Consider the following 26759-nt stretch of genomic DNA (forward strand, 5'->3'; position numbering starts at 1 on the left):
GCCAGGAGGCCCGCAGGAGCCAGGAGGCCCGCAGGCAGTGGGCAGGGAGGCCGGCAGGAGCCAGGAGGCCCGCAGGAGCCAGGAGGCCCGCAGGCGGTGGGCAGGGAAAGGCAATCCAGTCTGATCTATGATCTGTTTCTTTCCACCTCCTCGACGCCCTACATAAATGCAAGACGGTCTCCGCGTAACTCGGACGCAGGTTTGGGGTCCCTGGCTCGCAGCTCCGGCTCTCCGCAGGAGGGAACGGTGAGAGCAGCCGGGCTAGGTCTGGATTGTGGCGCAGGGAGAGACTAGGTCTGGGGGCGGGTAGGGGAAGCTCGGCGGCCTCGGAGCCTTCCTGCTGATGCAATCCGCCCAGACCCCGCATCCCCGCGGTCCCGCCCGCCACGTGGCCGCCCTCGCCGGAGCCCAGCCGCTGCCCTTGTCCAGCCGCCGCCCGCCCCGTGCCCCGCGCCGCGGGGCCGTCACCCCGGGATTCGCCCTCGGCTCGGCGCCAGCGTCCCTCACGAGCGACAGAGCAATGAAGGTAACTGCTTATGATTTTGTCTCTATTTTACAAAAACGTGTGTACAACTCGAGCCTGCAATTGCTCAGAGCAAAGCACGGTTGGCAGGAAGGGACGGAAGGTTTGTGTTTCTTGGCGATCGTTCGAGACACCTTGTCAACCTCACCGGGTCGGGACCTTCCGTTCGGGTCAGACTCGCGTTGAAGCTCCGCTCACGGGATGCGCCTCCTCGGGCTTTTGTTTCTGGGCCTTTGAGAACCGAGAGATAAGGCCGCTCGCAGCCCCCTGCCCCGCGTGCTTTGAAGTTGGGAAAGGAAGAGGAGGCTTTTCTCAATTTCTAAGATGTACTGCGAGGGAGGGGTGGTGGAGAGGAGGTCTGGGGGTGTCCGGGGCTGTGAACCCGGGGTTTCCGGGAGGGCGTGAGTGAGGCTGGACGCAGCGGCTGGACAGCGACCCGCGAAACTCTCACTTCGCTGGTTAGAGAAGGCGGCTGCGCTTACTTTGTTTCTTGTGGAATTTAAAGCTTTGGGGACTACAAATCGTATATGCCTAAGGGAATTGGCTTATTAAACCTCATCTTAATAAAGCTCGTGCTCTGATGCTAATCAAGGATAATTGGCCGAGCTGCCTGTTAACTTCTGGAGTTTGCAGGTGCAGAGACGTCTGCGCCCTGCCATGTTTTGCTTTCCTGGTCTCGCACAGTGAAAAACTGCTGTGACATTAAAACGCGAAGAGCAGCTTTTTCCAAGGGAAGTGAAGGATGAGCAGGTGGTCCTGCCACCTAACATCCTGGAATTAAAGAGTCCCATGATGCAATCAGAACTTTGGGGAGAAATGAAGCCAGCTTCAGAGTTCCGCAGGCGGGCGGTGGAGGGGGGTTCCCAACTGCCTTTATTCACAGCCCAGCCCCGACCACAGTTTCACTTCGTACAAATGATGTGTTGGGAGGCGCCTGCGGCGCTAGGAGTAGGGCGCCGGCCCCGTGTACCAGAGGTGGCGGGTTCAAACCCGGCCCCCGCCAAACACTGCAAAAAAAGAAAAGAAAAAAAAAAGATGTATAAATGGCGTCTTCTTCATCAAGTGAAAATTTCCACCACACGTAAGCAGTAAGTGAGTGGAAACCATGCGTTTTGTGTTAAGAGACGGTGCGAACGCACACAGGGAAACATTTAGCAACCTTTCTCCTATTGCTGATGTTGTTCTTGGCGTGCCCATGCCTGCTTAATTTTAGATGAAAAATCCACTTTGGCTGAGTATAGCATTAGTGAGTAAAGGGAGAAAATTATGAGAATAAGCAGCCTTGCTTTTGTAGCTCTTCCCCCGTCCGTGTGGAGTTGTGGTTGACTTTGAATTTTTGTAGGTTAGTGGGTGTTTTTACATGAGTCCACCAGCCACCCCCGTCCCTTTTACAGGGGATTTTTACAATGTGCAAAGCTAGATGTGTTTCAGTGGTCTTACTTCTGGTTTTGGTGTTTTCCAAGATGAAGAAATGATTGTATTCTAGGCATGAGCTCAGGAGTACAGGACTTTCCTTTATGTTCTTTTTAGTATTTCAAAAATCTTTCTGCTTCTATATATGTATTGCTGTCATAATCTTTATTTAAAAAAAAAATATCATTTGCACATGGCATCATGATTGCCTTTATCCTCAGCAAATTCTCCAGACTTGAGGCTGGGCTTGGAGCTTGTATTTTAAGATGAACACATACACAGTGAATAAGAAACAGCATATACTGTTGTGTGTTTGCAAATAGTAAATGCATATTATGCCTTAATGAATTAAGGTGGAAATTTAAAAGAGGCACATATCTGAAAGGGATGGAGGCCAGTGAACTCCACCTCGTGGGTGGTGGAGTGTGGTTAAGAGAAAGAAGGGTAGAGGGCTGTCTGTTTGTGTATGTGGGAGGCGGGGACCAGATGCCTGTCCTGAGAAAGGGTTTGCATTCCAGACACAGAGTGTGGCCTCCCAGCCTAGGCTCAGAGTGAGACCTGAATTTAGCCTAACAAAAGGGTGCTAGTGAGAAAAAAAGGGAAAAGGGGGAGGGGACAAGAATTTAATTTAGATCAACATTTCACTTGGTGAGTTTCAATAGTGAGTAAATTCATTTGAGTTTAGAACTACAGGGAGAAAGTAACTTTTCTGTTCTTATGTCTCTTGCTCGTCAGATCATTAGAACCTGGGTAGGTCTAAATATTTGAATGTGTTTAAAAACTTGCTATAAAAGGAAGTCGAAAACAATCATTTGATTATAACAGATTTATGCTAAGAATTAAAAACCAAGTTATGGTTTCCTTCAGTAACTGTGCAACTCCCAGTGAAAAGATAAGTGGGTCAGAGCAGTGTGAGCTCCGTGAGGTCTACAAAATTTATCAGCAGCCCAAAAAGATGTTGCTTTGGGACGTCAGTTGTCCCCACGCTCAATCTGGGGAGCAGTTGTTCAAAGGCATTTTGTTCCTGACTTGCTCCCTCATCCATTATCTTGCTGTCCTGTCATTTGTGATACAAAGAACAATATACAGCCAATCAATAGTTCATATTATTTTAATGTAAATTCTTTGTAAACAACTTAGGAACCATCTCTTTTGATGTTGAAGTAAAATGAGGGACGTGAACAGCCAGAAAGCTGATAATAGGGCTATTAACCTGAGAGGGCTGGGTTTAGGAGCAAATTATTGCTGTGCATAAATGAAAGATTGTTTCTAAACTGTGGCCATCCTGAGTGTTTGGATTGGTTATCTCTTTGGGGATTTCCATGGCTCACTTCCTTGAGTGCACCTCTTAATTGGTATAGGAAGTTGGAGAAGAACTTTCTCTATTGCCTTTCAGTGTTGGTAACCACAGTTACTTTAAATAACCCCAGGGAAACTGGTAGAATTGGTTCCCTGCCCAGGAAGTGACCACCAGAGGAGGGAACGGGCTCAGACTCACCTGGTGGTGGCCGTCAACCCTCTGGACACCGAAGGGTGGGTCGGTGGGAGGGGGGAGATCAGCCTGGGCGACATGAACCACTGAGCACTCCAGGGATGGCAGTCTTGCTTCCCTGTGTGGACACCTCGACTGGGCAGAGAAGAGACCCCCTTGGCCGGTCTTGGAAGAGCCAAACACTGGGAGGAAGTGGCACCTGCACTGGGAGAGTCTGAGGCAAGGTAGGACCCGTCAGGAGGTCCTGCTCAGGAAGAAGGGGAGCGCAATCAACTCCCAGCGCCTACTGAGTACCACTCGGGCAATTCCAGTGGGAAACTGAGGTTGGAAAATAGGTTGGAATTGTGGGCCTGTGAATGCTTGGAGACTGATGGAGACGGATAACAATTAGTGGGGCTCCAGCCCCCCTCCCTTTCACAGGGCAAATGGATTGTGTGTCTGCCCCCTGTCCATATCCCGTTTTTTTCCCCATCTGTGAGCCTGTTTTTAACCCATCTGTGACGTGTTTGTGGTTTGTCTGAGGGGAGGAAATGGGAAACACACAGGGGAAGCCCACCCTGTTTGGGAAGTGTGCTGAAGCATTTTAAGGAAGGTTTACTGGAGACTGTGGCGTCACTATGTCTCCTGGGAGACCGAGAGGGGAGACCGAGAACTTAGTGTGAGCAGGATGACTCAAATGCCTTGCTGTTCAGATGATTGTGGATTCCTTTGAGATAAAACTGGTTTTAAACCTGTTATTAAAGTTCAAATGTCCAAAGATTATAAATCTACCATCTCTGTAATATTTCTAAATCTGCTAGATTCGACTATGAGCTTATGTTCTTGATTTTGAGCCTCTAAATTCTGAGGTCTAGAGAAGCAGCTATGGGGAGGCCTAAGGGACATGTTCCCCATACTTAGGCCAGCAGCTACCGTCTAGCCCACATGGCCCCTATGTCCCTGCTCGAACTTTATCTCCTGGCTATTCTGAGAGAAACTGAATGTTCTAGTTGCCTGCTTTCTGTCTTGAACTATGCACCTGGTAAGATGAATTAAGGACATAGGTCTTGTCTTTTGCAGCCATCTTTGATGCAGCAGTGGCCATGTGACTTAGGGGGACAATGAAAAGACATCAGAAATGATGCCTATGTTGTGGTTTCAGAAGATTTTTCAGTAACTTAAAATCAAGCTTGAAGTCATATAATATTCTGTAAAATGTCTGTCATTTGTAAAACATAATAATTTGGTTGTTTAGATTGTTTGGGAAACTGAGTCTTTGTCAGAGAATAAAGTTTTTGCTTTTTAAACCTTCTAATTACCAGTTTAGCCAAAAGTATAATTAACTTCTTATTTATTTATTTGTTTTTGAGATGGAGTCTCACTATGTTGCCCTTGGTAGAGTGCTGTGGCATCACGGCTCACGGCAACCTCATACTCTTGGGCTTAAGTGATTCTCTTGCCTCAGTCTCCCAAGTAGCTGGGACTACAGGCACCCGCCACAATGCCTATTTTTTTGTTGCAGTTTGCCGGGGCAGGTTTGAACCTGCCACCCTTGGTATATTGGGTGGTCGCCCTACTCACTGAGCCACAGGTGCCACCCTAATTAACTTCTTAGTAAACTGTGATCCTGTTTTGTGAAAAGTGGTTTTTTGAGAGTAAGAAAAATTAGACAGAAAGGAAAATGGCATTGTAGAAGAAAGGATCTTATACAACGTGTGGTAAATTTTGTCCTGAAATAGAATAACTGGTTATTTAGAAAATGAAACAGAGGGCAAACCAGAAGGTTTAGGATGTTTGTAAATTGTGCAGGTTGAAGAAGGCTCATAAAAGGAAATTTGTGGAGGAATTTGCATGTGATCAGTTGGCTATGTATAGCCTTTAGAGTCTTTTGGTTTGTGATCCTATTTGAACAAATGTCTTAAGCCTTTGATATTTGACAAACCTTCCAAAATCAAAACTCTAAATTTGGTCTTTTTGAAATATTAAGACCTCTGAAAGTCTGAGAAAGACATATTAGGCTTATGTGGTATGTTGAAACTGTATAGGAAATATTGTTAAGTGTGAAATGGTGGTTAATTTTCTGTGGATTATGTTTATATATGTGTGCTCTAATATTATAAAATATTAGTCTGTCTTAGTTTATGTTGTCAGTAATAATGTTAATTCATCTCAGAGAGTGTTTTTGCAACTGGCTAAGTCCAAAGTTTGTCCTTTAAGGAAAGTAGTAGAAAAAGCTGGCAAGTTCTCTCAAATTCAAATTTCTGATGACTTAGGAAATTAAATACCATCAGACTAAGAAGCAGACTTCCAGGACTTTCATTAGAAAGCTAACATGGCCATGAGTATTGCTAACCTAACTTCGAATAAAACAGAAATCAGTTACATTGAACCTAGCAGATTTGTTATGGCTTTTTGTTTAAAACAGTGGTTCTCAACCTTCCTAATGCCATGACCCTTTAATATAGTTCCTCATATTGTGGTGACCCCCAACCATAAAATTATTTTCGTTGCTACTTCATAACTGTAATTTTGCTACTGTTGTGAATCGTAATATAAATATCTGATATGCAGGATGATGTTAGGCGACCCCTGTGAAAGGGTCATTCAACCCCCAAAGGGGTCATGACCCACCGGTTGAGAACCACTGGTTTAAAACATTGGTGATTCTTCCTGTGCTCTGTTTCCTAGTAGTCAAGAAAACCATTTTCTACCATTTAAGTTATTGGTAGCTTTCAGCAATGTGTGTACTTATGAGCAAAATTTGAAATATTTTTCTCTCTCCTTGTTTCTCTGAAATTTGAAAGCCAATTGTAAGTATTCTTAATTTCTGCTAATACAGTTATTTGCATAAGTTCAACAAGAATCTCTTTTGTTCTGTAGGACACAATGAAAGACACTGGTTATTTTACCAAGGCTTTGACTGGAATAGCATTTTCAGAGATGTCCAGATGGCATTAAGGAATAAGGTTAACTTTACAAGGCCAATAAAAAAGCCCTTTGGAAAGACTGGCCGGATACCTCATCAGTAACATTTTCTGAGCTGTGATTTTTGTTTGTTTGTTTAAGATAGAGTCTTACTTTATCGCCCTCAGTAGAGTGCTGTGGCATCACAGCTGACAGCAACCTCCAACTCCTCGGCTTAGGTGATTCTCTTGCCTCAGCCTCCTGAGTAGCAGGGACTACAGGCGCCCACCACAACACCTGGCTATTTTTAAATCGTTGTTGCAGTTTGGCGGAGGCCGGGTTCAAACCCACCACCCTCAGTATATGGGGCCAGTGCCTTACCCACTGAGCTACAGGCGCCGCCCCTTAACTGCGATTTTGATGTCATTCCCCAGCTCAAAATTCATGACTTCCCCTCTGTCTCCTGAATTTCTTGCATGAGACCTTTTTCTAGTATATTCCCCTACAATTCTTCTATATATTTGCATTCCTCTTGTCATATTGGAGAATTTATGCTTCTTCCAAATGAATTCTTACATTTGTGTTTATTGTTTCAGCTGCCTCCACCCTTTCTACGTTCTGCACTGCACTACTCACCCCACAGCTCACTCCCCAGGCACTTTCTGAGCACAGTGACTGTGTTTCTACAGTGGAATGAAATGTGGGTGGAATAGCACACAGGGTTATGTTTTGAAGTCAGGAAATAAAATACTGATTGATGCTCTAATTCCTCTGCACTTACCATTTCCTCTACTCTGGCATGAACCTTGCACCATCCTTGGTACTTTACAGATGTTAGTTGAGTTAGATCAAGTGCCTATTTTTAGACTTCCTTTTTTTTTTTGAGACAGAGTTTCACTATGTCGTCCTCAATAGAGTGCTGTGCGTCATAGTTCACAGCTCACAGCAACCTCCAACTCTTGGGCTTAAGCAATTCTCTTGCCTCAGCCTTCCGAGGAGCTGGGACTACAGGTGCCTGCCACAACATTTGGCTATTTTTTTTTTTTTTTTTTTTGCAGTTTGGGTTTAAACTGTGTTTAAACCCGACACCTCCAGTATATGGGGCCAGTGCCCTACTCCTTTGAGCCACAGGCACTGCCCTGGCTATTTTTTTTTTTTTTTTTTGGTTGTAGTTGTTATTGCTGTTTGGCAGGCCTGGGCTGGGTTCGAACCCTCCAGCTCCGGTATATGTGGCTGGCACCCTAGCTGCTGAGCTACAAGTGCCGAGGCCTATTTTTAGACTACTAAGATCCAGATTAATTGTGTCTGTTACATACTTCTCTGTTTTTTTGTTTTTTTGAGACAGAGTCTCAAGCTGTCACCCTGGGTAGAGTGCTCGGACGTCACAGCTCACAGCAACCTCAAACTCTTAGGCTTAAGCGATTCTCTTGCCTCAGCGTCCCAAGTAGCTGGGATTACAGGCATCCGCCACGGTGCCTGGCTATTTTTTTGTTGCAGTTGTCATTGTTGTTTTAGCAGGCCAGGGCTGGGTTCAAACCTGCTAGCCTCGGTGTAGGTGGCTGGTGCCCTGCCCACTGAGCTATGGGTGCCACCACATCTTTGGTTTTGAATAATACACTATATCTTTCTACATCTGGATTTCTTTAGAGTCAGTTTTAATTGAATCTCCAAAGACAGAGGATTATAAGAACGAAGAAAACTGTATTCACATATCTTCACGCCTGTTACCGAATTTATGGCTTTTATTTTCTGACTTTTTACAGTATGTTGATAGCAAAGCTGTATGTAGATTGTAAATAGGTTGTTAGAAAATTCATACACAAAGATGCTACGTAATGAGATAAACAGAACACCTCAAAAATCATAATGAACAAACCCAGCAATGCCCGTCTGTTCAATCACTGCTGTTTTCAGATTTAGGTAGCATCTAAATCTGAATTGAGTTAGAATATAGAAGAAAGTCATGTGTCTGGGAATGTTAACCAGTTCTGATACTGTTAACATGTTTTTCTTTGTTGCAAACAATGCAGTTTTTAAGCAAACCAATGAATGCATCCACAGGCAAGCACATCCAACAAAAGAGGCACTTAGATGTAGTGTTCAATGAATCCTAGAATTTGGAAAGAAAAAAATCTGTTAGGTCATTTGGGGCCTTTACTTCTTCCAAAGAAGGATTGTTCTTTTGAGTTTGTTTTTGTAGCTTTCAGTTCAATTCTACTTAACTACCTCAAGAAACAGGACTTCTCAAATGCCTTGTGCACAATTCTGCCACCTGCTATTTTCACTTACAAACGTCGACTGATAAATAACTTACTTCCCTTTTCTTTTGGTTATACACAGCAACCCTTCTTGCTTGCTGTGCTGATAGTTTGCTGTGAGACTTTACCCTTATTGGCTTACAGTATCATATATTATACATGCTTTCATTACCTGGTTATAACATATGATGTTACTACCTAAACTGGCATTTTAAAAATTCACTAACACTTAAGCAAATATTTTATTAGTGATGTCTTTAGTTCAGTCAATGTATAGATAGAGGGTGTCAATAGGATTTGTGCTCCTTTTGGGGGGGGGCGGTTATGCCCCTTAATAACTGAATGTTTATGTGTCTCATTAATGTATTTACTTGTTTCTGTCACCTTCCCTTCTCCTGACCAGTGTTGTTAGAACATTATGTACCATAGCACACCAATCTATCACTTGATGTTAAAGAACAGCATTTCAAATCTTGAAAGAAAGGATCATTTGCAACCCCAGGAAATTAACTGTGGTGTAGGATAGATTTACTGATTCAACATCATTGTTAATAATTAGTTTAGTTGGGTTTACTTGCACACATGTGAAATGAGGGATGAACAAGAGTCTTTCTTGCAGCATTGTTTGTAATAGCAAAGATCAGAAGCCACCTACCTAAGTCATCACCCAGGTGTAAAAAGAATGAGATGAGAAGTGTGTGTGGCCAGGGCTGGGTGGCTCACACCTGTGATCCTACACTGTGGGAGGCTGAGGCGTGTGGGTTGCCTGAGCTCAAGAGTTCAAGACTAGCTTAAGCAAGAGCAGGTTCCCATTTCTACTAAAAAAACTCTGAAGAATGAGCTGGGCATCTTCAAAGGCGCCTGTAGTCCCAGCTACTCAGGAATCTGAGGCATGAGGATCCCTTGAGCCCAAGAATTTGAGGTTGCTTCGAGCTATGACACATCTAAGCCACTCAACCCTAGGGCGACAAAGTGAGACTCTGTTTATTTATTTATTTATTTATTTTTTGTGAAGACAGAGTCTCACTTTATGGCCCTCGGTAGAGTGCCGTAGCCTCACCCAGCTCACAGCAACCTCCAACTCCTGGGCTTAAGCGATTCTCTTGCCTCAGCCTCCCAAGTAGCTGGGACTACAGGCGCCCGCCACAACACCCGGCTAAGAGACTCTGTTTAAACAAACAAACAAACAAGTTATGTCTAAAAAGTTAAAAAAAATAAAAAAATAAAATAAAAGAGTGTGGGCCAGGCGTAGTGGCTCATGCCTATAATCCTAGCACTCTGGGAAGTTGAAGTGGGAGGATCCCTTCAGCTCAGGAGTTCAAGACCAGCCTGGGCAACATTGAGACCCTTTCTCTACTAAAAATACAAAAATTATTCGAGTGTTGTGGGTACCCTTAGTCCCAGCTACTCGGGAGGCTGAGGCAGGAGGATCACTTGAACCCAGGAGTTTGAAGTTGTTGTGAGCTAGGCTGATGTGTGGCACTCTAGCTTGGAGAAACACAGTGAGACTCTGTCTCGGGAAAAAAAAAATAAGAAAAGAGGGAGAGAAAAGAAGAGAGGATGTAAGGGAAAGAACCAATAAGCCCTTTGGATACAAGCAAGGGTAAAGTCACCATGAGCCTTTTCACTGTATACATTGATACACTGTTTGATTTTTGACCTGTATGAGTTTATTATGATCAGAGTTGAGATTTTTTTTTTTTTTTAATTTGGCCGGGGCTGGGTTTGAACCCGCCACCTCCGGCATATGGGACCAGCGCCCTACCCGCTGAGCCACAGGCGCCGCCAGAGTTGAGATTTTAAACAAAATACTTTGTAGTGACATTAACCTGACCCTAGAGCCATTATCAAAAACCCCTGAAATACAGATAACCCAGCAAAGTTTAGTTAAGACCAGGGATGTATTTCTTGATGATATTTCCAAACCGTTGTATTTAAATATACCTAATTGAAAAGTATGTATTAAGAGAGTAAGTTGAATGTAATGTGTACACCCAACTTCACAGTGACAATTATATTGAGAATATATAATCTGTCGTTTATATAGTACAATCTGTCATATATATAGTATGATAATGATCAGCAAAAAGTCATTGATCTAAGTTTTATTTAATTAAACATGTATGTAGCTCCTACTAAGGCCGTCAGCCTTTGTGCTAGGTGATAGGAGAACAGAAAGAACCCAAGCATTGGGTGGCGCCTGTGGCTCAGTCAGTAAGGCGCCGGCCCCATATACCGAGGGTGGCGGGTTCAAACCCGGCCCCGGCCAAACTGCAACCAAAAAATAGCCGGGCGTTGTGGCGGGCGCCTGTAGTCCCAGCTGCTCGGGAGGCTGAGGCAGGAGAATCGCCTAAGCCTAGGAGTTGGAGGTTGCTGTGAGCTGTGTGAGGCCACGGCACTCTACCCGAGGGCCATAAAGTGAGACTCTGTCTCTACAAAAAAAAAAAAAAAGAACCCAAGCATTATTTTTACTCTTGAGAAACGAGTGTATTCCAGGAAAAAGACACATGGAAAGCAAATACAATAAAGTACACTTATTTGTGCACACACACGGGAGAAGTGTGCACAGGCCAGAGAGGGGCACGGAAAAGCCGAGTCGGAGCAATCAGGATGGGCTTTATGGGGAGATGAGGGTTGAGCAGAGCCATGAAAGATGGCCAGATGAACAAGGAGGCCCAGCTCCAGACTCCTGGACCCAGACTACATCACTCATCATCACGCCAGAGAAGACAGAGAATTTGCAGATGTGATGAAGTTGTGGATCTTGAGATGGGGAGACTGCCCTTGATGATCCGAATGGGCCCAATGCAATCACTGGGGTCTTTCTGAGAGGGCAGCTGGAGATCAGATCAGATCAGAATCAGAGGAGATGGGACAGTGGAGGCAGGTGTGTGTGTGTGAGAGCGAAACAGAGACTGACACTGCTTGCTCTGAAGATGAAGGTGCCTTGAGCCAAGGAATGCAGGCGCCTTTAGAAGCTGGAGCAGCAGCAGGCGGTGCCTGTGGCTCAGTCGGTAAGGCGCCGGCCCCATATACCGAGGGTGGCGGGTTCAAACGCAGCCCCGGCCAAACTGCAACCAAAAAAATAGCCGGGCGTTGTGGCGGGCGCCTGTGGTCCCAGCTGCTCGGGAGGCTGAGGCAGGAGAATCGCTTAAGCCCAGGAGTTGGAGGTTGCTGTGAGCTGTGTGAGGCCACGGCACTCTGCCAAGGGCCATCAAGTGGGACTCTGTCTCTACAAAAAAAAAAAAAAAAAAAAGATAGAAGCTGGAGCAGGCAAGGAAACAGATTCTCACTTCCAGATCCTCCAGAAGGAATGGAGACCTGCAGATACATTGATGTAGAACTTCTGACCAAGAACTGTATGATCATAAATCTCTGTGATATTTTATTACAAGAACCATGTAAACAAAAACAGATTTTGGTACCTAGAAGTGAGATGCTGCTGTAATAAATACCTAAAAAATACGGAACTGGCTTTGGAATTGAGCAGCGGGCAGTGTGGATGAAACACATTTTTTGGTTTAGTTTTGTTTTTGAGACAGAGTCTCCATGCCTGGATAGAGTGCTGTGGCATCATAGTTTACAGCAACCTCAAACCCCTGGGCTCGAGAGATCCTCTTGTCTCAGTCTCCCAACTAACTGGGACTACAGGCACTATTCTCTCTTCCCAGCATCCCAGCAATAGCTTCCTGAACTCACACCATAAGAAACTTACCTTTTACCACAACACCCGGCTGGTTTTTCTATTTTTATTAGAGATGGGGGTCTCACTCTTGGCTCAGGCTGGTCTTGAACTTGTGAGCTCGAGCAATCCACCTCGGCCTCCCAAAGTGCTAGGATTACAGGCGTGAGGCTCTGCGCCTGGCCTTGTGTGAAAGACTTTTGAGGAATGTGAGAGGAAAAGCCTAGTTTGCCTTAAAGAGGCTATTGGTAGAAATAGACCCTCCTGGTGAGAACTCAGAAGGAAGTGAGGAGTGTGGTAGAGCAAATATTTATCGTTATAGAGAGTATCTAAATCAGCATCGGAGGTTGGGAGGAGTGTGGGATTCACAGCCCTGCCCTGGTGAGGGCTGAGAAGGAAATGAGGAGCATGTTCGGGGAAACTGGAGGGAGAAGAAGCCTTGTTATGTGGTGGGACAAACTTAGTGGAATTGTGTCTTACAATTATGAATTGAATATTTAGCTAAGATTTCCAAGTACAGTGTCAGAGGTGCAGCTGGTCTCTGTATATAGTAAGGTGCCAGAGGAAAGAGAGAAATTGCGGGAGGAACTGTTAAGCATACGGGAACCAGTAGTTGATGATCTGAGAAATTCTCAAACTACCCAGATTGTAAAAGATGCTAAAATTAAACCATTCGCTGTCAGGAAAGTGTGCTGACAAGGGTAAGTTTCTTATGGCGTGAGTTTAGGAAGCTGTTGCTGGGCTGCTGGGAGGAGACGGTGGTGCCTTGAACTAGTGTGTGGCGCTGGGGGTTGGGAAAATGTTATAGAAGAAGGGGTTGATTTCAATGGGGCTTTGTACCAGGTTCCTTGATCCTGCAAATGGAAGCTTGTGGCTCCACCCTTGCAGAGCTCTCTTTCCTGCCCTCCTGAGCTTTCTGATCATCTCTCAGACTCTCTCTGTAATGCTCTGCCTTCTCCACTTGGGAACAAATCATCTTCTACCTGCTCTGGAGTCCTCTCTGGACTAGACCGGATGGGGTGTGGTCCTTCCCACCCCACTCTGTCAGTGCCTCTTCTTGGTTTTGGTCCATGGATCCATCACTGCCACCCATTTCACCTTGGCACAGACCAGAGGTGGGGTCATCGTGTCCTCCAGTCACTGGGGAGCATGCAGGTGTTAGTCCAGCAGTGACCTGACAAACGAGAGTTAGAGACAGAGAGGAAGAGAATGGTGCTGTGGAGCCAAAAAGTGACCCAAAGTCTACAGAGAAGGCAGAAATATCTTTTTTTTTTTTTTTTTGTAGAGACAGAGTCTCACTTTATGGCCCTCGGTAGAGTGCCGTGGCCTCACACAGCTCACAGCAACCTCCAACTCCTGGGCTTAAGCGATTCTCTTGCCTCAGCCTCCTGAGTAGCTGGGACTACAGGCGCCCACCACAACGCCCGGCTATTTTTTGGTTGCAGTTTGGCCGGGGCCGGGTTTGAACCCGCCACCCTCGGTATATGGGGCTGGCGCCCTACTCACTGAGCCACAGGCGCCGCCCCGAAGGCAGAAATATCTTGATCAAGGGATCCTAAAACTGGAAGAAGCAGAACAGCCCGTGCCAAAGGTGAACAAAAGTGAGCCGTGGCTAAAAAGGATTACAGGCTTGACCCATTGTGCCTGGCCTGCCCCGGTTTTCTTATTTATGAAAATGGTAGTAATCATAGCACCCACTTCTCGTGAATGGGGCAAGGATTAAATAAAATAACAAATGTGAAACATTTATAGCAGTGCCTGGTCCCCAGTAAGTAATATTAGGCAACCTTAGTACAATCTACTCTCACACAGTCACGCATAAAATAATTTCCTTGCAGTCAGTGACACAATATGAAGAAAATAAAACTGAGTGATGTGATAGTGAGAGTTGAGGGTAAGCTGGTACTAATTTATACTGGCTGGTCAGGGACAGCTTCACAGAGAAGGTGAGCTTTGAGCTGACACCTGAGTACAGTGAAAAACCCTTCGGGGGCTCTGGAGGTAAGGGTGTCCCATGCCTGTGGAGCAGGAAGCAGGACTTCCCCAGTGTGATGCGAGAGGGCAGCTTCATAAAGGTTCTTAAAGCGCAGGCAGAGTGTGGATTTTATTTTACCTGCAGTGCAATGCTCCTGGAGGGTTGTGAGTAGCAGATGGAATTGCATTTTTAAAAGTTGACTGGTGAGTTCAAGTAGCACTGTAATTACATTCCTTTCTTACGCAACACTTTGTTTTCCCTGTAGTTAATTACTGCATTATTTTCTTTCATTTGCTCACTTTACTCTGTACCTATCATGAATCCTTCCCAACTCTCCAGTAGTCTCTGAATGTAAAAATTTTGCATAGGTCAAATGTATCTGTTACCTTCCCCCCGCCTCACCAGGCCAGCTTCACAGCTGTCTAAAATTTCTCCTGTGTGTCTTTTACCTTCTCTTTGGGCTAGGTCCTCAGTCTGTCTTTCTTTCTCTTTCTCTCTCTCTTTCTTTCTTTTTTTTAGACAGTCTCACTTTGTCACCCTCAGTAGAGTGCTGTGACATTACAGGTCACAGCAACTTCAAATTCTTAGGCTCAAGAGATCCTCTTGCCTCAGCCTCCTAAGTAGCTGGGACTGACTACAGGCACCTGCCAAAGTCCTGGCTCATTTTCCTATTTTTAGTAGAGACAGGGTCTCGCTCTTGCTCAGGCTGGTCTTGAACTCCTAAGCTCAAGCGATCCTCCTGTCTCAGCCTCTCAGAGCATGAGCCACTGGGCTTGGCCTAGGTCCTGGTTTTCTGATTCTCTGTCTTCCTCTTTCTTAGTTTACTTCCTACATAGTTTTCAGATGAAGAGTGCATGAGAGGTTAATGTTTTGATTCCTTGCATGCCTGAAAATATTTTCCTTTCTACTATCACACTAGGTTAATATTTGATTGTGAATAACATCATAGGTTAGAAATGATTTTTTTGGCCGGGGCTGGGTTTGAACCTGCCTCCTCCAGCATATGGGGCCAGCGCCCTACTCCTTTGAGCCACAGGCACCGCCTGGTTAGAAATGATTTTTCATCACATATTTAAAAGAATTGCCTTACTGGGGGTGCTGACTCCTTTCTTGGACTCAGCTCTCTCACACCCGAGTGGAATAAAGGCCGTGTTACCCATGCAGAACCTGGACTCCCAATTCCTTTTGTTCACAGAGTAATTTCTCATTTTTGGTCCTTAACCTCTCATTTTGGTGCCGAGAACTGGGATGGGGAGAAGCCTCCTTGGGGGGCTGAGATACACCCCGTGGGACTCAACTAAACAAACTCTTATTCTGATGTGACTAAGGGAAACTGGGGGACTCCTCCAACCCCCGTCCCAAATTCATCTGTTTAATGATGAGGTGAGCATTTGTCCAGAACCCATTTCTGAACTTTTTAAACTTCTCTTCCCTTTCCCCACTCCAACTCCTCTCTCCTTTCCCTCCATTTCTGGGCCTCTCAAGCATTCGCATATGGCCCCTCTGAGGTTTTTAACTTCTCTTCCGTTTCCCTGTTTCCCTACTCCAGGCCGAATAAACCCCAGTGGTCTGTGCCTCCTAATTCTGTGCCTCCTAAATCGCGGCTGGTCACAGACTAACCCCAGTGAAGTCAGACTCGCCCATCCAGTGCCTTGTGTGTGAGGACGCCCTCCCATGGGCCTGGATCACTCTTTTTCCAGTTCATCCTCCTTGATTGATCCTTTAATTTTTTTTTTTTTTTTTTTTTTGTGGTTTCTGGCCAGGGCTGGGTTTGAACCTGCCACCTTCGGCATATGGGACCGGTGCCCTACTCCTTGAGCCACAGGCGCCGCCCGATCCTTTAATTTTTTAATTGTTTTTTCTTCTAGTATCCATTTTTTTTTTTGTAGAGACAGAGTTTCACTTTATTGCCCTCGGTAGGGTGCCGTGGCGTCACACAGCTCACAGCAACCTCCTATTCCTGGGCTTAGGCGATTCTCCTGCCTCAGCTTCCCAAGTAGCTGGGACTACAGGTGCCGCCACAACGCCCGGCTATATTTTCCTTGCAGTTTGGCCGGGGCTGGGCTTGAACCTGCCACCCTCGGTATATGGGGCCGGCACTCTGCTCACTGAGCCACAGGCGCCGCCCCTAGTATCCATTTTTTTTTTGAAACTTTTTTAATCATTGTTTCAGTTTAATTTGAGGATACAAAGAACTGGTATCCAATTATTTGAAAACGCTAATGTTTTCTTCCAGCTTTCTCTTGAATTTGAGAATTTTAGCCCTCATGTTCTAATTTACAAGAGCTTGTAAAATTCTCTGATTAACTCATTTGTTTATGTTTGTATTTTAGAGATGGAATCTTACTGTGTCACCTGGGCTAGACTGCAGTGACATGAACATAGTTCACTACATCCTCAGATTCTGGGGCTCAAGTGATCCTCCTGCCTCAGCCTTCTGAGTAGCTTGGACTATAGACACGCACCCACCATGCCTGGCTGACTTTTAAATTTTTTGTAGAGACAGGGTCTCATTATGTTGCCCAGGCTAGTCTCAAACTCTTGGCCTGAAAAGGATACTCCTGTTTTGGCCTCCCAAAGTGCTGGGATTATGAGCCACCAGGTCCAATCTGATTAATCCCCTTTAAAAAGAGTATCATGTTCTGGGCGGTACCTGTGGCTCAGTGGGTAGGCGCCTGCCCCATATATTGAGGGTGGTGGGTTCGAACCCACCCCGGCCAAACTGCAACAGAAAAATAGCCGGGCGTTCTGGCAGGCGCCTGTAGTCCCAGCTACTCCGGAGGCTGAGGCAAGAGAATCGCTTAAGCCCAGGAGTTGGAGGTTGCTGTGAGCTGTGATGCTACGGCACTCTACCAAGGGCGATATAGTGAAACTCTGTCTCTAAAAAAAAAAACAAAAACGAGTGTCATGTTCTTTTTCATGGATGAAATATCTTCCCTGTATTTCTAATTAAAAAAAAAAGAAAGAAAAGAAAAGTAGTTAGTCCCAGCTACTGGGGAAGCTGAGGCATGAAAATTGCTTAAGCCCAAGAGTTTGAAGTTGCTGTGAGCTGTGAAGCCATAAGTGTGACAAAGCAAAGCGAGACTTTGTCTCAAAAAAAAAGTTTCCGCTCCTTGCATTGCCCTGCCTTTTTTGTCTCTCTTTTTTTTGGGGGGGGAGGAGGTGGGGGTGAAAGTGAAGTCTTAGTTTTTCTTGATCCCCTAACATTTGGGGATCTATCTTGTGACCCGTGGCTATCTATTTACCATTTAAGAATGAGGCATTAAGAAACCTGTGGGAAGCTCTGTGCACTGTTTGTTGCTTTTCTGTTTGTTTCAGTTACACAAACAGTAACACCTGGGCGTGACTTGGCCAATTCCTGAATGTTATTGTCTCCAGGTCTTTTCTCAGGGTGTAATGCAGTTTCTCCAAGATGAATCCTGCAATCTCCTGCAATCTTAGTATTTCCTGTCAAAGTTCTGCAAACCCAGCAGGAGTGGGGGAATTTGAGGTCTCACTATTTGGTCTGTAGATTTCACTTAATCCCCTCTGAAAACAGGATTTAGATCTCCCAAGCCTGGGTCTTTTGCAGTTTGTTTCTGCAGTGAATAAACCTTCCATTTCCTGCTGGAAAAAGTAGTCACTGGGTTGCGCTTGGTATGTGTGGAAACAGGGTGTTAAATGGGACTGTGGTCTCCATTGAGGCTCCACATTCCAATTAGACGTGTTTGACACATCTAATAAAAAAATTCTTTTTTTGAGACAGAGTCTCACTCTGTCATTCTGGGTAGAGTTTAGTGGTGTCAGCCTAGTTTACAGCGATTTCAAACTCCCCAGGCCCAAGTGATCCTCCTGCTTCCCAGGTAGCTGGGACTGTAAGTGTGTGCCACAACACCTGCCAGTTTTTTCTATTTTTAGTAGAGACGTGGTCTCACTCTTCTTGCTCAGGTTGGTCTTGAACTCCTGAGCTCAAGGGATCCCCCGTTCCTTGACCTCCCAGAGTGCTGGGATTACAGGCATGAGCCCCGGAGCCTGGCCTAAACAACTTTTTTTTTTGGTAGAGACAGAGTCTCACTTTACAGCCCTGGGTAGAGTGCCGTGGCTCACACAGCTCACAACAACCTCCAACTCCTGGGCTTAAGCAATTCTCTTGCCTCAGCCTCCCGAGTAGCTGGGACTACAGATGCCCGCCACAACGCCCGGCTATTTTTTGGTTGCAGTTTGGCCGGGGCTGGGTTTGAACCCACCACCCTCGGTATATGGGGCCAGCGCCTTACCGACTGAGCCACAGGCGCCACCCCCTAAACAACTTTTTAAAGGATGATTAAACTGATTCTGCAGGCTTTACCTTACCACTCACCTCTAATTTATATTTAAGAGAAGGCTAAAGATTGAGCAGAAGGGAAGAAGGGATTATTTGGAAATGTAGGAGTGAGGGGGAAAACTTGCCTCCTCCCCCCCCCCCCGCAAAATTGCTGAAAGATCAATTTATAATCCAGGCAGATTAATAAGAGGAATGTTACTTCCAGATACCATGCACATGGGGAGAATCACAAGAGTAGTTACCCCATATTTCAAAGATGGTCAGATGCCTTTATACCTGCCTTTTAAGAGGGAGCAGGGAGGATGTGGAGTACAGGGGCTATAAGCAGGTGCTAGGGAAGGTGACTATATGGGGAAACAGATTGACTTGTTAATTAACCTGAGAGATAGAGGTCGTGTTTGAAATGATTTGGGCCAGGTCTGCTCATGTTCTCCGTCTTCTTTTCTGAAATATTTTGAGATTACTAGCAGGGAAAAAGGAAGTCCCTTGCCCCCTCTGCTCTTTTGATCAGTTCAGTCTGGTTTTATGTAGAGAGAAAACCCTTTCTAAAGACTTTCTGATCTCTAATGTCCATGAATTCAAAGTATTCTTTATACTGTTACCTCCCAAACAGGTTCATCTGCCCACTGCCCAGAAGGACACCCAACCCCAGAGACAGCAGGATTTACAGCCTTTATTCCACATAGCACTAAGCAGGGAGACAGAAGGCATGTCTCAAATCTGCCTCTCCAAGAACTGGAGAGACAGGGTTTTTAAAGACAGTTTGTTGAGCATAGGATTAGGCAACCAGGGTCTGCTAAATGGCTGGTTTCAAGGGGGAGCCCTCAGTCCTTTGGTTTGGCCTGCTGTCCAGGTGGGTCAGTTACTGGAATGTAGGACCTTGGGTCGGAGGTTCAAGACCAATTGGGTCAGTTCCGTGGACTGGGTGGGTCAGTTTCTGGAATGCAGGACCTGGAAGGTAACTCAAAAACTGTTCCGTGGTAAAGAAGAAACAAATGAGCAGCTGATGGCTGGTTATTCTCATTATTTCGGCTAAGCCTGCTCCTTTGCAGAGTTCCAGAGGCCCTGACTCTAGCTGTTGCCTCGCACCCCTTCATCAATTGGTAAGGGTGGTTTCAATACCGAGTAGTCATATTTTGTGATGAAATTTCCTTAGCTCTTGGGCGGCACCTGTGGCTCAGCGGGTAGGGCGCCGGTCCCATATGCTGGAGGTGGCAGGTTCAAACCCAGCCCCAGCCAAAAAGAAATTTCCTTAGCTCCTTCAGAAAGTAATTATTGGCCAAGCAGGGAGGGTTGATATTTCTGGGACCTTCTTTACCTTCGAGTAGGGAAGGAAGTGACTGTCCATTCCCCCAACACAATACTCATCAGAACCTATGTGAGAAGGCTGCTTTGCCTAAAGAGTGTCTGGAGCTTGGGAACACCTGTCCTGTGCTCTCTGGTGTATGCTTCTCCCTGGGACAGTCAGGGCTGGGGGGGTGCTGCCTGTGATGGGAGCCAAGAGAGGAGTCTGTAGTGGGTATAGTTTGCGATTCCAGAGTTGAGTGGGGCAAACATGCTACGAATGACGACTCTGAGAGAAAAAAAAAGTTTTATTAGAAACACCTGGAAAAGACCCATAGAACCAGTCTGATCATCTCCAGAGGGGGAAGGTGGATTTTAAGAAGAAAGTTTGTAGGATGGCATTGAGAGAAAAATAAACGTATTACTAGTTGTCCTCTGCCAAGTTAATGTCATTCAAGAAATGGTTATACAGGCTCAGTGCCTGTAGCATAGTGGTTAGGGCGCTGGCCACATATACCAATGCTCAGGTGGGTTCGAACCTGGCCCAGGCCAGCTAAACAACAATGACAACTGCAACAAAAAAATAGCCGGGCATTGTGGTGGGCGCCCGTAGTCCCAGCTACTTGGGAGGCTGAGGCAAGAGAATCGCTTAAGTCCAAGAGTTTGAGGTTGCTGTGAGCTGTGATGCTACAGCACTCTACCGAGGGTGACATGGTGAGACTCTATTTTTTTGAGACAAAAAATGGTTATACCAATTTTTCATCAAAAGTCCCCTGTCTTCAGCCTAACCTTTCATAGTCCCTGGTGCCTCTATTCTGAGCCTCTCCGAGAGTGCTAAAAAAATTGGCTTTTCAGCTCGCCGCCTGTGGCTCAAGTGGCGAAGGCACCAGCCACATACACCTGAGCTGGCAGATTCAAATCCATCCCAGGCCCACCAAACAACAATGACAGCTGCAACCAAAAAATAGCTGGGTATTGTGGCAGGTGCCTGTGGTCCCAGCTACTTGGGAGGTGGAGGCAGGAGAATCGCTTGAGCCCAGGAGTTGGAGATTGCTGTGAGCTGTGATGCCACAGCACTCTACCCAGGGTGACAGCTTGAGACTCTGTGTCCAAAAAAAAATAGGCTTCTCGTTAATATCTTCTTTGGGCAATACGGTTTGAGTTCCTTTTAGCCTAGAGAGTTAGTTGCGTCTCCACCGTTAGCCTTCCACCTTCCAAAATGGGAGGGCGCCACTTACTGTTACTGTCTTATCTCTGTCAACTAAAGAAAAATGTCAAGCTTTTAAAGAATTAAAGCTGCTTAGATTCAGAAGCCTTACTAAGGGCCACAGATGGAGGCTTCCAGCCCTGGAGCTGTCCTGTAGAGAGGCTCTGGGAGACGGCTGCGCCTCGGGGCTTCAGCCCACAGCTTACATACAGGGACAGGGGGACGTGCCAGATCACATCAGATTTGCTCCCAACCCACCTTAAAGCAGCATCACATTAAGGGTTGAGTGATGAGCACAGGTGGTTATAGATGAGAGAACCATAATCACCAACCCTGTCAGATGTTATCTTGTGTGTAGGAGACGGCAAGGCCTGGGCGGACTTATCTTTTAAGGACTATAATGACTCAGGCAGGAGATGTAGGGGAGAGGCAGGGGGCGCGTGCTCAGCCTGTTTTGTCTTCAAAGCATCTTTAAAGAGCTGCGGGTTGTTGCCACAGAGTCAGGCCTCTGTGACATTACGGTGGCCAGCAGAGATGAGCTTCTTAAGTTTGTTACTTTGTTCCACATCTCCCGTTCTCCTTTTCTTACGGATTTGGTTTTAAAAATAATCTTGCTTCAGAAAGTTCCTTAAACGATGCAGAGAAAGGTGCATGCGGTTAGCACACCTTTAGTTGGAGTCACTGGCAGACTTCTGAGGATAAACAGTAACATTCTTAGTTTTCCCCCCATTGTCTATCTAGATCACCTTGAATTCTCTTCTTTCTCATTACTGGATTTCCGGTCATTTCATTATCATAAAAGAGATGAAATTTAACTTCAAGGAAATGACTGTTTTTTTTTTTTGTTTGTTTGTTTGTTTCGGCCGGGGCTGGGTTTGAACCTGCCACCTCCAGCATACGTGGCCGGTGCCCTACCCCTTTGAGCCACAGATGCCTCCGGAAATGACTGTTATTAAAAGTAAAATTTTTTATTAGGGAGAGATGATTGTAACTTACAGTAGAAAGGGGGTTTCAAGATTGTGTGGGTTTTGATTATTCTAGCCCTTATTTAACAGACGGGTGAGACGTTTTACAATTTTTCCAAAACTATTTATTTAGTAATTTCCAAGTCTACTGAATTAGGAAGGGTTCACCAGAGAAACAGAACCAATAGGACATATATGGAGAGGGAGAGAGTGCTTGAGAGAGCATGCAAGGGCTAGTTATTTTGAAGAATTGGCTTGTGATTATTGGAACTGGGAATTCTGAAGTCCATAGGGCAAATTGGCTGAAAATACTGCTAAGAGTTGATACTGTAGTTCTGGGTCTGATATTTGCAGGTAGGCCAAAGCAGTGTTGTTTCTTTTGTTGTTGTTTTGTGTTTTTTTGTTGTTTTGAGTCTCACTTTGTCGCCCTCAGTAGAGTACTATGGCGTCATAGCTCACAGCAACCTCAAACTCTTGGGCTTGAGCAATCCTCTTGCCTCGCCTCCAGAGTAGCTGGGACTACAAATGTGTACTACCATATCTGGCTAGTTTTTCTATTTTTAGTAGTAGCGGGATCTTGCTCTTGGTCACGCTGGCCTTGAGCACCTGAGCTCAAGCAATCTACCCACCTTGGCCTCTCAGATTACGGGTATGAGTCACTGCACTGGTCCAGGCCAAGCAGTGTTTTTATATTGTAATCTTGAAACCACATTTCCCTTTCTTCTGGAAGCCTCAGTCTTTTTTTTTTTTTTTTGGGCCGGGGCTGGGTTTGAACCCGCCACTTCTGGCATATGGGACCGGCGCCCTACTCCTTGAGCCACAGGCGCCGCCCAGCCTCAGTCTTTTTTTTACCTCTTAAGACTGGATTGGATGAGGCCCACCCACAATGCAGAAGGTGATCTGTTTTGCTCACAATATACTGATTTAAATGGTAATCACGTCTAAAAAATACTTTGACAGCAACATCTAGTCTTGGGTTTGACTAAGCAATTGGGCATTGTTGCCTAACCAAGTTGATACATGAAATTAATCATCACCTCTACTGCAGAAATGAAAGAATATTTTAGAAAACATCCGTAGGTCTTTATCTGGGTTCATCAGTGTTTAAACTTTCTATACACTTTGTCTTTCTAGTGCTAAATCATATGAAAACCAGTGGTGGTGTGATGATACTTCTCATCCAAATATTTAATAGAAAAAGAGCAGGACGTCTGGCTTCCAACCAGGAACCTTCCTATGATCAGCAACCAAAGAGAGAATTAAATATGGGTGATGTTGAGAAAGGCGAGAAGATTTTTGTTCACAAGCGTGCCCAGTACCACACTGTGCAAAAAGGGAGACAAGCACCAGACTGGGCCAAATCTCCATGGTCTCTTTGGGGGGAAGACAAGTCACCACTGTGCTTCTCTTACACAGACGCCAATAAGAACAAGGGCATCAGCTGGGGAGAGGATACAATGATGGAGTATTTGGAGAATCCCAAGAAGTACATCCCTGAAATATTGCTGATTCTTTTTATTTTCCAGACTTAAGAAAATTTTTTCTTTTGAGTTATTTGTACCTTGCAGCAATTGGATAAAGTATATTTTTGTGAGCACAATTGGAATATTTACTTTTCTTTCTTTTTTTTTTGTAGAGACAGAGTCTCACTGTACCGCCCTCGGGTAGAGTGCCATGGCGTCACACGGCTCACAGCAACCTCTAACTCTTGGGCTTACGCGATTCTCTTGCCTCAGCCTCCCGAGCAGCTGGGACTACAGGCGCCCGCCACAATGCCTGGCTATTTTTTTGTTGCGGTTTGGCCGGGGCTGGGTTTGAACCCACCACCCTCGGCATATGGGGCCGGCGCCCTACTCACTGAGCCACAGGTGCTGCCCGATATTTACCCTTTCTTTATACCTGAATTCTCCAGAATTTGGAAACGATTCATTAGCATTCTTATTTTATGGCCATATAATAATTTGTTTTATTTCTGTAAGAACTGGCTTTCCTTGTATCAGGACACATTGGAAACAGTAGTTATTTTGCGAAGTCTTTGACTGGGATGTCATATTTCCAAATGTGACCAGGCCACTTCGAGGGATTGGGATTGACCCTAACTAGACTTGGGAAAAACTGGCTTGGGACTTGTCTATGTGGTTCCCTTACAACGTATTTGACCTTGCAAGTAAAGAATGTCACTTTCTCACAGGCCCAGGAACTTGAAGATATTCCTCAGATGAGAAGAATTCACTTACTTCACACTGTTACAGACACAGTCGGATGGCAAACCTTTGGGTTGGCTCACCATCCTTGAGAGGCTTTCAAAAACAGAATTTGAGATTCCTTATGAAAAAGTTTCAACAAAGCCAATTGAAAAAGAGCCTATGTCACCACTTACTGCACTTTACACCAATAATGATCCAAAGACTAAACTTACTTTGCAAACAAACTAGTCTTCCCATGATTATCTTTGGTGAAAACGGGGATGATAGTAGTGAGGGAAAAATTATATTTCAGAAGAAAACTCTGAAATTACTACAGTCTTAGCCAGGGTCATTTTTTAAAATAATTTTTATTAGTTACCTACAATTTGAACTGCATCTTGAATTCTTTCCTGGCTACAAGTCTTTAAGCTAGCATTTTCAAATTTTTCTTCCATTTTTCTGAAATTGAAACTTCTTTTTTCTTTTTTTTCTGAAATCCTGCATTCTGAAGGTAGGCAACCTCATAAAAGAGAGAAATCACGACAGCAACTTAATCTGCAAACAACCCTCATTCCTGTTGAAGTATAGACTCAGAAAGTTCCCTTGAACACCTAATTTGAACCATAATCCAAAAATCTATCAGATTATCACTGTCATCTGAAGATGCTATAAACTAGAAAAGCTAGTTTATAGACAACTCAAGATATTAACTTTTATTCTTCTGTTTCCTTAGAAATGCTTTATATTAAATACCTGATTGTTTAAATCAGGGGTCCTCAAACCTTTAAAATAGGGGGCCAGTTCACTGTCCCTCAGACCATTGGAGGGCTGGACTATAGTTAAAAAAAAAAACTATAAACAAATTCCTATGCACCCTGCACATATCTTATTTTGAAGTGAAAAAACAAAATGGGAAAAAATACAATCACACTGCCTCTTGTGACCCGTGGGCTGCAGTTTGAGGACCCCTCTACAGAGGCCTCACTTTGGTGGAAGTCCATCTGTAATAGCACTGCCTAAAATGAGACACAACTGTTAACTGGCCTGGCCTAGTGTCAGGACTGAGAAATTAGTTCAATTCTTATACAATAATCTACCAGCCCAGGTGCTTGACTGTGAAACTTCTTGGAGAAGTTTCAGATTATGGAATTTTGGGGTTCCTGCCCTCCTGTGTCTGGCCCTCCATTATCCCCTGAGTCATAGAAATTAGAATTCTCGGCGGCGCCTGTGGCTCAGTGAGTAGGGCGCCGGCCCCATATGCCGAGGGTGGTGGGTTCAAACCCAGCCCCGGCCAAATTGCAACAACAAAAAAAATAGCCGGGCGTTGTGGCGGGCGCCTGTAGTCCCAGCTGCTCGGGAGGCTGAGGCAAGAGAATCACATAAGCCCAAGAGTTAGAGGTTGCTGTGACACCACGGCACTCTACCTGAGGGCGGTACAGTGAGACTCTGTCTCTACAAAAAAAAAAGAAAAGAGGGCGGCGCCTGTGGCTCAAGGACTAGGGCGCGGGTCCCATATGCCGGAGGTGGCGGGTTCAAACCCAGCCCCGGCCAAAAAAAGAAAAGAAACTAGAATTCTCTTCCTCAAGGTGGATCATACTATAAAAACCAGGACTCCTTTTCCCCAAAGCCAGTCATAAGACTTAAAAATATTACTCTAACTGTCCCCCACCACACACATACCTTTCTGTGTAAAAATTGGCAATAAAGAAATTACCTGATTTACCTTGTTTGACTATAGGTCATAAGACCCCCATTTCAGAGAGGGTCCTACCCCACACCCAGAAAGAAGGAACTCATGCTTAGAGAGCCAAGAGTAATCTAGACAAAGAGGTCTTGCTCTCTTTCCCGGCTTCCTCTGTTAGCATTAGATTATACCCTTTTTGTCTAATCATATTTCTACATGGCTGCCCATACTTTGTTGAACCTAAGCATAAAAGTGACGATTTTTTCTGTATCTTTGAGATATCGTTCTGAAGGCTCCTGTGTCACATAAAACTGTGACCAAATAAATTTGCACCCCTTTTCTCCTATTAACCTGCCTTATATCAGTGCTTTTCAGCAAAACTTCAGAAGACAATGAAGAAGTTTTCCCATTAGCTCAGCAAGGGACACATCAGAAATCAGTTAATGATCACATTTTCTTTTTTTGGAGACAGAGACTTACTATGTTGCCCTGGGTAGAGTGCTGTTGGTTCACAGCTCACAGCAACCTCGAACTCTTGGGCTTAAGCGATTCTCTTGCCTCAGCCTCCCATGTAGCTAGGACTACAGGTGCCCACCACAACACCCGGCTATTTTTTGGTTGCAATTGGCATTGTTGTTTAGCAGGCCCAGTCTGGGTTCAAACCCACCAACCTCGATGTATGTGGCCGGCGCCATAACCACTATGCTACAGGCACTGAGCCATGATCGCATTTTCTTGAACACATGTCATGCTCAACAGGAAAAACATTTTTTTTTTGTAGAGACAGAGTCTCACTTTATGGCCCTCCGTAGAGTGCTGTGGCCTCACAGCTCACAGCAACCTCCAACTCCTAGGCTTAAGCGATTCTATTGCCTCAGCCTCCCGAGTAGCTGGGGAAAAACAT

At 45.2% G+C, this 26759-nt stretch overlaps 1 protein-coding gene across 1 annotated transcript in view; it reads left to right on the forward strand.

The window, feature by feature from the left end:
* The first annotated feature begins 408 nt into the window (after positions 1-408).
* Positions 409-26759, forward strand: part of BCAT1 (branched chain amino acid transaminase 1) — a 126759-nt gene continuing 100408 nt past the window's right edge. The window contains exon 1 of the mRNA XM_053557157.1: positions 409-526. Within this exon, the coding sequence (XP_053413132.1) occupies positions 521-526 (6 nt within the window). The 5' untranslated portion in view covers positions 409-520. The remainder of the gene's footprint in view (positions 527-26759) is intronic.

The sequence above is a fragment of the Nycticebus coucang genome, chromosome 12 (assembly GCF_027406575.1).
Source record: "Nycticebus coucang isolate mNycCou1 chromosome 12, mNycCou1.pri, whole genome shotgun sequence".
In the NCBI taxonomy this organism is placed as follows: Eukaryota; Metazoa; Chordata; class Mammalia; order Primates; family Lorisidae; genus Nycticebus; species Nycticebus coucang.